Raw genomic sequence first — 14,322 nt, forward strand, 5'->3', positions numbered from 1 at the left:
AGTGTGACAATGATTAAGAATGGACTGCATCTCTTCTTCAGGAACACACCTTCTGATAATCTGATCAACACAGTGCTTATAGAGAATCGGTTCCTCCCAATAGTAGTGTTTCACCTCAGAAAAGAATTTCTTTAATTGCTGCTTTGACATTTCAGGAGGCACAATCTTGGCAACCAAGAAGTTCACTATGTCAGCAAACCAAGGGACAACTAAAGTCTCACTCACCCCAAACTACTGCTCATCAGGAAAGTGATCATTGATTTGCACCGCTTTCTTATTTTAAGTCTCCTCCACCTCAAGTCTAGAGAGATGATCAGCTACCACATTCTCACTCCCCTTCTTGTCACGAATTTCCATGTCAAATTCTTGAAGCAAAAGAATCCATCTAATTAGGCGGGGCTTGGCATCTTTCTTTGACATCAAGTATTTAATAGCAGAGTGATCAGTGTAGACAATCACTTTGTTACCAATCAGATATGGTCTAAATTTGTCACAAGCAAACACAATAGCTAGCAGCTCTTTTTCTGTAGTAGCATAATTCAGCTGAGCATCATTTAGAGTCCGACTAGCATAATAAATAGACCTGAATACCTTGTCAATCCGCTGTCCCAAAACTGCTCCCACTGCGTAGTCACTGGCATCACACATCAACTCAAAAGGTAATTCCCAATTCGAAGTTATCACAATTGGAGCAGAAATAAGCTTTTCCTTCAAGAAATTGAAAGCCCTCAAACATTCGTCATTAAAATCAAAGATAACTCCATTCATAAGCAGATTTGAGAGGGGCTTGGACACTTTAGAGAAATCTTTTATGAATCTTCGATAGAACCCAGCGTGACCAAGAAAACTTCTAATTCCTTTGACTGAAACTAGTGGAGGCAGCTTTTCAATGGTAGAAATTTTTGCTCTATCTACCTTAATTCCCTCACTTGAAATTTTATGGCCAAGAACAATCCCCTCTTTCACCATAAAATGGCATTTCTCCCAATTCAACACCAGATTAGCCTTCTCACAACGACGCATCACGTTCACCAAGTTACCCAAACAGAGGTCGAATGATGAGCCAAAAACAGAGAAATCATCCATGAATATCTCAATACACCGGTCTACCATGTATGAAAATATGGCCATCATGCATCGTTGAAATGTTGCAGGGGCATTGCATAGTCCAAATGGCATTCTCCTAAAAGCAAATGTGCCATAAGGACATGTAAAGGTTGTTTTCTCTTGATCCTCTGGTGCAATAGCGATCTGATGATACCCAGAATACCCATCCAAGAAACAGTAGTAGCAATGGCCTGCCAATCTGTCAAGCATCTGATCAAGGAAAGGCAAAGGAAAATGATCCTTCCTTGTTGCCTTATTGAGCTTGCGGTAGTCTATACAAATCCGCCACCCCGTTACAGTTCTTGTTGGAATGAGTTCATTGTTCTCATTTTTCACCACAGTCATTCCACCCTTCTTAGGTACCACTTGCACAGGGCTCACCCATGCGCTATCAGAAATTGGGTAGATCACCCCAACATCCAACCATGTAAGAATTTGCTCCAGTACTACTTCCTTCATGGATGGATTGAGTCTCCGCTGGGCCTCCATGGATGGCTTGATATTATCCTCCAATAAAATTTTATGCATCACTGTCGATGGGCTTATTCCTCTAATATCTGTCAAGGTCCACCCAATGGCCAATTTATGCTCCCTTAGAACCCTCAACAGTTTCTCCAATTCTATCTTTGACAGGTCAGCTAACACAATGACAGGTAAAGTTTCATTCTCTCCCAAATAAGCATATCGCAAGTGATTTGGGTGGACCTTTAATTCCAACGGCGGTGGCTGCTGAATGGAGGTTAGCGGTTTATCAGTCGCATCTGCTAATTCTTGAAACTTCTTCCAATATGGTAAGAAAGAGTTTATCTAGTTTACACATTCTATGATCTCAGCATCATCATCATCATCGCCCTCATCACCCAATAATACTGCCTCTAAGGCATCACTGCTCATCCTTCTCTTGGAGACTGCCTTTTCTATCACATCCACACTAAAGCAACTATCACTAGCCACCGGATACTTCATAGACTTGAAGACATTAAAGACCACCTCATCTCCTTGAACTCTAAGCTTAAGCTCTCCTTTGTGAACATCAATAAGAGCTTGGCCTGTGGCTAGAAATGGCCTACCGAGAATAATTGGGACATCTGTGTCCTCCTCCATGTCGAGAACGATAAAGTCAGCTGGAAATATGAACTTATCCACCTTCACAAGAACATCCTCAATAATACCTCGTGGATGTGTTAACGATCGGTCTGCGAGCTGTAAAGTGATAGTTGTTGGTTTTGCCTCCCCCAAACCAAGTCTTTTAAACACAGATAAGGGCATCAGATTGATACTTGCCCCCAGATCACATAAGGAGTGCTTGCATTCAAACTTGCCAATGGTGCAATGTATGGTGAAGCTCCCCAGATCTCTCAGCTTTTGGGGTAACTTCCTGTGTAAAATCGCGCTGCACTCTTCAGTGAGTGCTACAGTATCATAGTCCTCCATCCTCATTTTCTTTGACAGAATCTCCTTCATGAATTTAACATAGCTGGGCATCTGCTCCAAGGCCTCAGCAAAAGGAATGTTTATGTGCAGCTTTTTAAACACCTCTAGAAACTTAGAAAACTGTTTATCAAGTGTAGTCTTTCTAAGCCTCTGAGGGTATGGAACTCGAACTGGCTGCTCAATAACAACTGGTGGACTGTGTTCTGATTGCTGATGGTCTTCAGTAACCCTTTCTGAATCAGACTGTTCACCCATCTCTTTATTCTGAATCACTGCCTGTGGAGGTCTAGGCTGCTCAGTTTGCTTCCCAGTCCTTAGAGTAATTACCTGAACTTGCTCCTTGGGGTTGACTTCAGTATTACTGGGCAAATTTCCCTGGGGTCTGTTATTGAGCATATTGGCCAACTGCCCAACTTGTGTCTCAAGGTTTCGAATAGAGGATCTGGTCTCAGTCATAAATTGAGTCTGAGTATTAGTGAGAGTCAACAAGGCAGCTTGCAGTTCATTAGGCCTCTCAGGTTGAGGCATTGATTGTTGAGGCCTAGGCTATTGTGATGACGAAGCTTGATACATAGGTGGCTGAGGCATGTTATTCTGAAATTGGCTCTGAAACTGAGGTTGTTGGCCTTGATTATTCTTCCACGAAAAATTGGGATGATTTTGCCACCCAGAATTGTAAGTATTGGAGAATGGGTTATTGAGTGGCCTTTGAAAGTTTCCCACTGCTTGAACTTGAGCATGATCCATTGGGGTGTTATTATTCATATAGATAGGGCATTGATCTACAGAATGAGCACCACCACACATTTCACACCTCATTGCCATCTGAACCGCATTAGCAGATACACTGCTCTGTTTTAACTACTTTGTCAAAGAGGCTACTTGCGCTGTTAGAGCAGTGATTGCATCCAGCTCATGCACCCCAGCTACCTTTCTGACTCCTGATGATCTTTCCTCAGACCACTGATGATTGTTTGTGGCCATGTCCTCTAGCAGCTCATAAGCACCAGTTGCACTCTTGCTCAAAAAAGTGCCACCCGCTGCAGCATCAATAAAGGTTCTGGTTGTAGGACATAAACCATTGTAGAAATTCTGTACTAGCATCCACTGTTCAATGCCATGATGAGGATATCTTCTCAGGAGTTCCTTAAACCGTTCCCAAGCTTCATACAATGACTCTCCGTCATTCTGACAAAATTTATTGATCTCTCCCCTCAATTTAGCAGCTTTGGACGGAGGGAAGAATTTAGACAAAAATTTCTGAGCTAGATCTTGCCAGGTGACAATAGAATTTGGCTGCAGCGAGTTTAGCCAACTTTTGGCTTTGTCCCTCAGAGAAAATGGGAAAAGCCTCAGCTTAATTGCATCGTCACTCACCCCATTATATCTGAAGGTTCCACACAACTCCAGAAAATTGGACAAATGGGTGTGAGGATCTTCAGAAGGTAACCCATTGAATTGCACAGAGGACTGCACCATTTGTAGAATAGCGGGCTTGATTTCAAAGTTGTTGGCCTCTACAGCTGGTGGGCGTATACTATTTTGTACTCCCGTCAGAGTAGGCAGTACATAATCCCTCAGGCTCCTCTCAGCATTGTTCTGAGCCTGACCCCCTTGTACAATTCCAGGAATTAGAACATTCCTGCCCTCCCCTTCATTTTGTGCCATCTTCACAGATTTCTGGGCCTCCCTCTTGTTCTTTCTGATTTGCTTGCAAGACTTTTCAATCTCAGGATTCAGAGGAACAAGTGTGTCTTTTCCTCTTCTCCCACGCATATACCAAAATTCACCTGAGATAGACAAATTAAGCAACTAAACAGATTAAAACAAGAGAAATTAAAATCAAATTAGAATAAAAATTAATTAGACTGATATTGATAATTATTTTCAGTCCCTGGCAACGGCACCAAAAACTTGTTGCGATATTTTTGCTATGCTAGTGCACACAGTCGCAATTCGTAATAAAATGGTAAAACCAAGTATCGTCCTCAAGGACTGATTTATCAATTACCAGTCAATTAATTTCTTGTTCTATTTGATGAATTGAAATTCTTGATTTTTTTGTAAAAACAGCAAGAGAAACTATAAAGTGCAGAAACAATAATTGAAAATTGAATGGAATAACAACTAATAGAAAAACTTTTAATTTAATCACTGAGAAACAATTAGGATATTTAATCTCATCAACTATCCTCCCTATTATTCCCTAATGCAAAGTGTGGATTCTTCTTCTTTTTACCTAATTCAATTAACAAGTTGATACAGCAGCCTATAATCATACTATGAATTATAAACTCAACCTAGGTGACAATTTCCTATATTTCTATGGTAAATTGAACCACAAAGGTAGCATTAATCTCGACAACTTAATAACAGTTACACAATTAATTCAGATACTTTCGTTCTAAATTAGAATTATGTCCAATATAACCACAACAGAATTAAATCTCACTTCTCAGATTTTGACTTAAAAACATATGTATATGACTAAAGATGGCCAATCAATAATCAATCTATAAAAACAGGTTATATGGAATTGAAGAAGATTGAAGAAGAAGAAAATTGAAATTGCATTAGTTCATAACAGGGATTCAAGTGATTCAATTAAACATCCTAAACAAAAATTAGTTCATAGTCATAATGCTAATCACAACAAAAATTAAAGATAACATCAGGAAGAAGAAGAAAAACATGTAGAAATACTCTAAGTCTTCAGCCTTCAAAACCAGCTCTCATCCCTAATCCGTACATCTCCCCTTTCTCTTCTCTTTTTTCGCCATATTAAACCTAGGACTCAAATTTTAAAGAGGCGGGCCGCGGCTCTACATACACCATGCCGCGACCCGTGTCCAATTTCCTGGGCAAAAGGTCATTTTCATGCCGCGGCCCATGTCGACGAAATCTGGGTTGATGCTCTTCAATGCCGCGACCCTCTCTAGCCATGCCGCGGCCCTAGGATTTCCTTCAAAACATTGGTTCTGTTTCCCACCTAGCCGCGTCTCTACTTTGCTCATGCCGTGGCTCTTAAGGGATTTCTCAAATTTTTGAGTTTTTATCCCAAAAATTCACCAACACTTCCAAATTATGTTGAGAACCATTCTTCCTCAAAATATGATGAAAAACTTGGTTATTTCTTCCATTTCTTTGACATTTTCTTCCAAGAGCTCAATTCTTCCTGATATTCACAAAGACAGAAAAAAAAAGCATAAACTCCCACTAAATGATAGAAAAACAAAATAAAAGACTACTAAAACATCACCAAAACATGATAAAAACTAGACTCAACAACTCTTATGATCCACCATTAAAAGGGTTGCAAGAAGACCTAAATTTTGTGAGCCCGCGTATTGGAGAGGTTAATCCCATTCATTATATATGGTTTTTATATGGGTTTTCTCTGTTTTAGTTACTTTTGCTTTAATATGACCCATATGTGATATCTAAAACGTAGAAGCTAGGCAAGATTTCTGGTTGTTTTTTTTATCTTTACTATTCTTGTTGTTTATTGGTCTTGTATATATAGTGGCACCTTTTCATTTTTGTGGTATTTTGTTCTGCAGAAATTTGCACTCTCTTTAGTTTGATTTGCTATCTAGTTTGTGTTGTTCTTTCTGCTCTATTTTAATTATAGGTGTTGGGTTAGTATATCTTCTTTTTTCTTTCATTTTTGTGTGTCCATACCTTGAGTGAAGTCTCTGTCAAAAGAAATAAACTTTTTCTTTTTAAAAGATAAGCCACAAACTAATAAAAATGGAGTTGTAGATATAACCTTTAATTAGTCTACTATGTAAATGTAAAAATGAGTGTTAACAAATGAGAGATATTTAGGTAAAAATAACTCATTATTCTCATTTATATATACATATATATATAGTTTCATTTTTACTGTAACAACTCAAAATTGCTAATAGGCTTAGTGAATTATAAGCAGCTTTGTTTTAAGGTAGTGACAGAATCCCAGATTAAGTGGGAAATTTTTTTTAATTTCGCATGAAATTTCTTCAAGTAGCCTCATTTGCGGTATTGTTCTTGACAGTCAATTTTAGTTGATAGTGAAAGTCATTTCAATATTTTCATTTGTGGTCAATAAATCAGTTGAAGTGGTATATATATGTGGTTCTTATATATTTTTCCAAAAGTCCTTTTTATTTTGTCCCAGTTTCCTTGATTTCTTGAGTCATTGGTGTTTCTAGGATGCTAGTCCATATTGTATATTAACTGGAGAGAAGCTTCAAAATCAAATTCTTGATTTATGTTTCCCTGATGCAGCTGAAATTATATTTTAACTCCAATGGTTCTAGCAGTGTTTCTCGAAGATTTAGTGTTACACTGTTGCTTTTGTTACTCCTTATTTAGGATTTATTTATTTTTTAAATGTTAAGGAACCTACACCAATATGTGTCTGTTGTTACATTTTCAATATCACACAAATATTTTCTATAAATTTTCAAGTCTTAAGGGCATAGCTGAAAGTGCATTACAGAAAGATATTTTTACTACTGCTATAAACAGAATGAATACACATATACTGGTAGATAACTTAGGCTGTAAACTTATATCTAATATAACTCATGAAACTCAGAAAGTAGAAGTTGGTATGGAGATTAAGAAAGTGTTCCTTACAGAATAACTGCTCTTGGCTCTCATATTTTTGTGTGTATGTGTGTGTGCATATAATTTAAATAAATGAAGAAAAAAAGAGGAAGAGAAAATTGTATCTTGTAAGGTATATGTTGTAACAGGGCTGTGTTATCTATTTGGAGAAATATAACTAGGAAATTTCTCTAACCTGGGCTAAATACATGTTAGTTTGGATTCCAAGTGGGTTAATGAAATCTTTTACAGATCTTTGATAAGTTTTAAGCATCTCCATTTGTTTTTGTCTTTAGCACATATAATCATTAAGCTGTGCAAAATAGCTAGTGGTATGAGGTTCATCTCATCTGAGGTTCATGCATATCTGTCTAATAATCTATTTGGTTTTAAGGGAAATTAAATTTAAAATTTGTACAACCAAAATAGCTTATAAATGAATGATTGTTTGTCTTTTAGTTTCAAAATCAAATCCTAGGCTGCATAAGAAATGTCTTCCAAGGTTCAGTAAAAGAAGAACATGATTATTGATCAAGTAGAGAGAAAAAGGGAGGAATTATAGATTTGTCTTATTAGAACTTATCAATGAGAAGTGGAAAAGAAACATGAAGAGGGTAGGAAAAGTCAATTTTTGTTGCTATTTGGTAACTAGAAAGTAGTATTTTTGTTTGGGATTTTCTTGCAACATTCTTATAGAGTTTAACTGTTTAAGTATATTAAGCTTTATTTTATCTTGACAGGAGGTCTCTACTGGTGTAAAAAATTTATTGAGGGAATCGTCTGGCCAGTACAGCAACTTCAATATTCTTTCCTCTTTGAATTCTCAGGTAAATCATGTAACTTACTGTTTGTTTAGCAGGATTTATATTTATATATATATATCTATAATATTTTAGGTGAAAATTTAAGATCTTTAAGAAAGTGTTAGATGGCACTAGATGCATTAGATCAATCCATATGTGTTGTTTTAGGTTTAGATCACTTCCAGGACTTGTCAACCAGACCCAATAGTCTCTCTGTCTAATTGTATTCTTGTTTTTTTATTAATATGCCAGATCAATATTGTTTATACGATTTTTTTATATTTATTTCTCTTTGCTTATGATTCCTCATTTATTAGAGAAAGCTTTTGCTCTTTCTTCCAAGATATTTGCTCTGTTATTTTTTATAAATGGTTGGATGACTTGACTAGTTGGTGTTATGCTTCTGAGTTCTTACCTATAACACTTGAAGGTACTAAGAGTATGAAATCGCTATTTAAGAAATGCATAAGGTTTCAAACAATTCTGAACTTATTTGAAAATGGTTTCAATCTATCTATGTTGGAGTTGTGCGTTCTTGAAGGGTTGTATTTTAGAATTATTTAATATTTTAAAATTTCTCTTTGCCATAAAGGATATTGGCGGAACTTCTAAGGAAAACTAAAAAATAGAATGAAAGAAAATTTTAATTATATAAAAGTTTTGTTTAAGTTTTCTCTTCGTGCTAACAAAAGGATTGTGCAATTAATTTTTGTTTAAATTTATTTTTATGATGTGCTATGGTTTAACTAAGGACTTACAAAGCTCTTGGGCTCTACTATATAAAGTCATATTGAATAAGAAAATGACATAATTAAGCTGGATTATATTCATTTGTCACTATATTAGAATGGTCAAAATAGAAAAGAAATAGATATCATATTACTTTAGGTTGAAATACTTATATAACACCACACGGGAGTGCTCAAGATGATTCACAAACTGGATGTGTATAGGCTACTAAGGTCGCACCAATATAAATTTATGGTTTTTATATTTATATAAATATATATGATCTTGCTCATACTTGAAGTTATGTTTTCTAATTTCTACTTGAAGTTTGATGTGTTTGAATTAGTTTTGATTGTTAGGCCATTCATTTCAATTTTCACATATTTTGGTGGTGTAATCAATCTAGGCCATTTATTTAATGATGAGTTGTATCAATATTTGGCTAACTGAGTTGCTTTGATTGAGATATTTCTAATTCCTTTCTTGTGTAGCTCTTGATCTGAAACTGATTGATGTTGCTATTGTTGTGTTGTTTCTTTATTTTTATTTTTTTGGTGGTCTGTGCTCTGTAGCATTGCATTTAGTTAGCTTAATATTTAGCTCATATTTTCTTGAGTCATTGCCCTTTTTTTGTGTAAGTGTTTATTTGTGTACGCCCCTTTTTTGGAGTGACTATTTGTGTCTGCTGGTGTCTGGTGCAAAATATTTGGCTAACTGAAAATTCTGAAGAAAAAAAAAAAAGAAATGGCCTGGAGAGTTTAAGTTTAAGCTAGTCTCTAGACCTTGCTGCCACATGGGGTTTTTATTTGTGGTTGGCTATAATGGCTCCACCTCTGTCATTCTCTGTCATGTAAGCTTCTCTTGTTTTCCTCACTTCCTTTTTATGTCTATTCTTGACTGTTTCTCTTAAACTTTTCATGAAACTTTAGGAAATGCAAGGTTAGTTTATTGAGTATGTATAGTTTCTGAGCTTATTTTAAGAAGCTTGTTTGTCTTCTAGAGCTAGATAGTAGTTTAGGAAATACACTTGGGCATGGGCAGACCGTTTGTGTGACAGCCGTGAGCAGCGCCTCTTTCTCAGAGTGAAAACCTAGGCGAACGGTGACAAATCTCTACAACTTTATATATATAATTCTTACTTTCTAAGCTTCATTGTAACTTGACTATTCTATGCTTTAATTGCAGCCTTCAGCAACAGAAAATGGTCCTTATGATTATACTCGAAGTGGAAATCCTGCACGAGATGTTCTTGAAAGGTCTGATTTCTTTTGTTACTAATATGAGTCAAAGTAATTGTTGTATAATCTCAAATATCGCTACTTTTTCCTTGTTCTGGGAGTTTTTTTTTATGCTGAGCTTTATTCTATTTATAGCCTTTTGGCCAAGCTGGATAAAGCAGATCGTGCTTTTTGCTTCACTAGTGGAATGGCTGCTCTGTCTGCTGTAGCCCATCTTGTTGGGACTGGTACTTCCCTTTTCTTTTCCTTTTTCTTCTGTATCTTTAATTATTTATCACTAAGTTGAAGTTACAGTATTTTCTTTTTAAATTTCTAAAATAATAAATGCAGCATGCATCAATATGGATATTCCAATGAATTGGATATATTTTTAATGAATTAAAGTGGATATATTCTTGTCTAACATATGAGATGGATTTGGTTCCTTCGGTTTATAAAATAAATTTACCATGAAGAGGTATCTCTTGGCTTGTGGATATTTTCTAATGACTAGGTTATCGTTTATGCCTTTATGGCCCTTGGTGGAATTTGTAGCTGCTGTCTTATTTGAATTTTTTTTCTTAAGATATAATAATGTGATTTTAGGTGAAGAGATTGTTGCTGGAGATGACATTTATGGTGGTTCTGATAGGTTGCTGTCAAAAGTAATTCCAAAGACAGGGGTCGTGGTGAAGTAAGTGCAGCTCACTTTTCATATATTATGAAGCCTCAGAGTAAAATCTGAAAGTATCATGCTTATAATGTGTAGACGAGTTTATACAACTAGTTTAGATGAAATAACATCTGCAATTGGTCCCTGGACAAAGCTTGTCTGGCTGGAGAGTCCCACAAATCCTCGACAAATGGTTTCTAATATTCGTGTAAGATATCTGGCTATTATATTTTCTCATTCCTTTTTATTCTCTCTTTTTTAATGTTACTTCTGGTAAATGCTTAAAAGAAACAGAGAAGATAAACTTAAATTAATGCCCAAATATGACACTTGTACTCTTTGAATTATATGCTGTGTGTGGGTTTATCCTTTCTCAAAAGGCTGATGAATTACTTGGATATCTATTGTAACCTAGGTAGAGAATGATCTTTCCTGGCTGTCTGATATTTTCATAGACATTACACTTGTTTTTGATAGAATCAATAAAAGAATTAAGTAGTTATTCAATTATTTGTTGCCAGAAATGTCATAATTGAATGATTTGGTAATGTTTTTAAAGTGCAATTATTTTTCTTTATTTATTTTGTGCATCTTCAGGAAATAGTTAAAATGGCTCATGCTCATGATGCTCTTGTCTTGGTGGATAACAGTATAATGTCTCCTGTAGTGTCACAACCTCTGGAACTAGGAGCTGGTAGCAATATAAAACATGAACTTTACATTCTATAGATTACTCTTTTTTATTTCCTCTATAAAACTGTTGGATTTTGATTCATTCAGACATTGTTATGCACTCAGCTACCAAGTTCATTGCTGGGCACAGTGATGTGATGGCAGGTGTACTGGCTGTAAGAGGGGAAAGGTTATGCATGGACTTTCGTTACTGTGAACTGTAATGTTATAATTTATAACTTTAGGCCCTTATTATAATTTTTTTTTTCAAATTAGCAAAAGAGCTGTACTTTCTACAAAATGCAGAAGGGTCTGGGTTGGCTCCATTTGATTTTTGGCTCTGCTTACGAGGAATTAAGACAATGACTTTACGAATTGAGAAGCAGCATGTAATGCCCCAAATTTCCTAATAACTCAGGGCATCAGAGTTGCCCCAGTGCATGAAGTCTCTACCTATGCCCAGGTGGTAGAGAAGGCTCTTGCTGTTGAGAGCATCAGAGATGAGGAAAAGAGTGCCACAGAGCATGGAACTCAGATAATGGTATCTCCATTTATCGGAGCAAGCAAGAAGAAAGGCAGGAAGCCTTACCCAGAATGCGCTCAGTGTAAGAGGCATCATCTGGGAGAATGCCGAGCAAAGGCATGTTTCTTGTGTAGGATGGTTGGACATCTCAAGAAGGATTGCCCAAGGCTAAGGGAGCTTGAGCAAAAGTGGATAGACAGCTCGACTCCAGCTCGAGTGTTTATTCCGGAGCAGTCAGAGTCTGGGACTGAGACTAGCTCCTCAGGAGTGGCAGGTCAGTTTTCTAGTTTTTATTTCTGAGTTGTGTTGATTGGCTTTGGTACCATGCTGTTCCTTTGTTTGTTGCATATAAAGAGGCATAAAGTTGATATGCTGGTCACATGGTCATGTTGCGAAGGGAAAATGATACTGTATTGGTGACTTAAGAAATAAGTTGGGTTATGGAAATGACTCATCAGTGATGTTGATAAAGCTGGTTATGACTAGCTTGGGTGTGATTTGAGAATAGAAAGCCTTTAGGCAGTTGGTGTTGAGCATAGCTTGGGTATGTTAATGATATCTGTATTGAGAGCTAGAGTTTTATGGCAGAGAGATGCATAGAACCCTTAGCTAGTGTGGTGGATACCACTTAGATTGTGTTAGTGGGATCAGAACAGGCTGGACTAGTCTGTGAGTTCCTGAATGTGTTTTCAAGGGATTAGTCGGGATTTCTGTAATATGAAGAGATAAAATGGTGGTTTGATTAGTGCCAAGGATAGAGTTGAATTGAGGGCATGTATTGAATGGCTTAGTAGAATTGTAAAAACTCGAGGCTTAGATACTGAGTGAGAAGGAATTCTCAAGAGTTGATCTTTGATCTGGTTAGTACCAGTTAGGGATCAGGGGAAAAGAATATGAAAAAGGTTGTGTTTATAATAGATAAAGAGCACTATAAAGTGCTGGATTGTATTTTGAGAATTTGTTTAATGCTAAGTGTTTATGGATCAGATGAACAGAGCGTTCAAGGGATTATTTGAATGGGAATTTGTGATTGTTTGGGACGATGGTATTGTGTTGTATTCTCTGTGGAAATTTGCTAAGGTCAAGGGATACCTTGGAAGGCGGGAGTGTCCTTGGATGGGCATGGTATTATATGTGCTTTGTGGAAAGAATTATGAGTCTCTGTTTACAGATCAAAATCAATTGGTAGGTTGTTATGACACCTCAGTGATACAGAGAAAAGATTGCTTATGTAACACGTTGGTGAAAGAATTTGACCAAAACTAGAGTAGAGATTCTGGTGGGGGCAATGGCCAGTTCTATGCTGGAGATTATTGTCTCAGAGGAGCTAAAAAGGAAAGATGACTAAGTGAATCTCAGATAGGAAAGATTAAATGGAAGTCTTAGCTGGATTAGCTAAGGGTGATACAGTGTCAAGTATGAACTCATTGTGATATAAGGGTCATAAGGATCAGACTTGGGGTCTGATGGACACTGGGATTAAATGGGAGATTCTGGATGAATCTCATGTTATTTTCTTTCTTTTTCCCTTCATCCGGGCATCATATCAATGTACTAGTGTGTGAAAGTTTTATGGTGATGGCCTTGGATGGAGAGGGGCATAATGGAATGCGTGATAAAGTTCTTAATCTGTTAGCAGGTCAAGACAAGGTATCAGGAATCTGTAAGGTCATAGCTGCCTTTAAGTATTTTGCAATGGAAATAAGAAAGCATCGTGATGGGTTTCGCGGTGGGGCTACCCAGGAAAGTGGGTCAGCATTATTGATTTGGGCTATTGTGGACCAGTATTCAGATCTCTATGTGAAAGAGATAATGTGCCTTCTTGAGAGTTAAAGGTCTATCTTATTAGATGAGGACTTTATTGTTATTTCTAGGTTATGGAAAGGTGAGGGGAAGGCGATGAATATATAGATGGAATTTAGTACAGTTAATTGTTCTCAGGCTGATGGTAATCAGAGGGAGAATTATCTAGAGTTGAAAAGGTACCTTGTGAGATAAGGTATGGTAGAACGTGTTCGTCACCCTTTCATTGGAGTGAAATGGGTGAGATGTTATGTTTGGATCATGCGATGGTTCAGGGGACCATTGAGATTATTAGAGGTTGGAGCTTGGATGCTCACTTCTCAGAGTAAATGGGAAAAGTGTTACTGAGTTGAAAAGAATTACCATGGAAAGGGGTAATGAGTAAAGGCAAGTTGAGCCTAGATTGGTATGACAGTTTGAGTCCTGGATAGGGCTGGTCAGACTATCTTTTGTTGGGCCATAATTTTGGCTTTGACGGCTGTACATTGTGTTATGTATTTCCATGCAGTGGACATGGGTTGAAAGAACTTATGAGAATCTGGGAACTAAGGTTAAGTTATTCTTTAAGGAATAGCCAGTTCGGGTTGTAGCAGAATAATAAGGTTCTGAGAAATAAAGTATACCTTGATTTTAGGGTATGTTGAAGAAGCAGTGAGGTCGAGGAAATGACCTGGGAAACTGGAATCAGTTATGCGGAATTCATATTCCGAGTTGTTCAGATAAATTTCGAGGACGAAATTTCTGTAAGGAGGGGATAGTTGTAATGCC

General features: G+C 36.9%; 1 protein-coding gene and 1 non-coding gene across 2 annotated transcripts; both read left to right on the plus strand.

The window, feature by feature from the left end:
- Nucleotides 1-3,655: 3,655 nt before the first annotated feature.
- On the plus strand, nt 3,656-3,762 carry LOC133787451 (small nucleolar RNA R71). The gene has a single exon (XR_009872473.1). It is a non-coding gene; the product is annotated as a small nucleolar RNA R71 (small nucleolar RNA).
- Nucleotides 3,763-9,487: 5,725 nt separating this feature from the next.
- On the plus strand, nt 9,488-13,584 carry LOC133785533 (cystathionine beta-lyase, chloroplastic-like). Its single transcript, XM_062224761.1, has 10 exons — nt 9,488-9,516; nt 9,596-9,605; nt 9,852-9,922; nt 10,040-10,131; nt 10,490-10,577; nt 10,653-10,764; nt 11,154-11,250; nt 11,337-11,448; nt 11,886-12,025; nt 13,391-13,584. Exons 1-10 carry the CDS (start codon nt 9,488-9,490, stop codon nt 13,582-13,584), a joined length of 945 nt encoding a protein of 314 aa, XP_062080745.1.
- Nucleotides 13,585-14,322: the final 738 nt, after the last annotated feature.

Source organism: Humulus lupulus, chromosome 6, assembly GCF_963169125.1.
Source record: "Humulus lupulus chromosome 6, drHumLupu1.1, whole genome shotgun sequence".
Lineage (NCBI taxonomy): Eukaryota > Viridiplantae > Streptophyta > Magnoliopsida > Rosales > Cannabaceae > Humulus > Humulus lupulus.

Excerpts from the sequence above, each read along its gene's own strand:
- LOC133785533 (XM_062224761.1), top strand. The coding sequence starts at position 9,488 with ATGGCTCCACCTCTGTCATTCTCTGTCAT. Across the intron at positions 11,251-11,336 it reads ACCTCTGGAACTAGGAGCTG|ACATTGTTATGCACTCAGCT; the intron begins GTAGCAATATAA and ends TGATTCATTCAG. Across the intron at positions 12,026-13,390 it reads TAGCTCCTCAGGAGTGGCAG|GTCAAGACAAGGTATCAGGA; the intron begins GTCAGTTTTCTA and ends ATCTGTTAGCAG.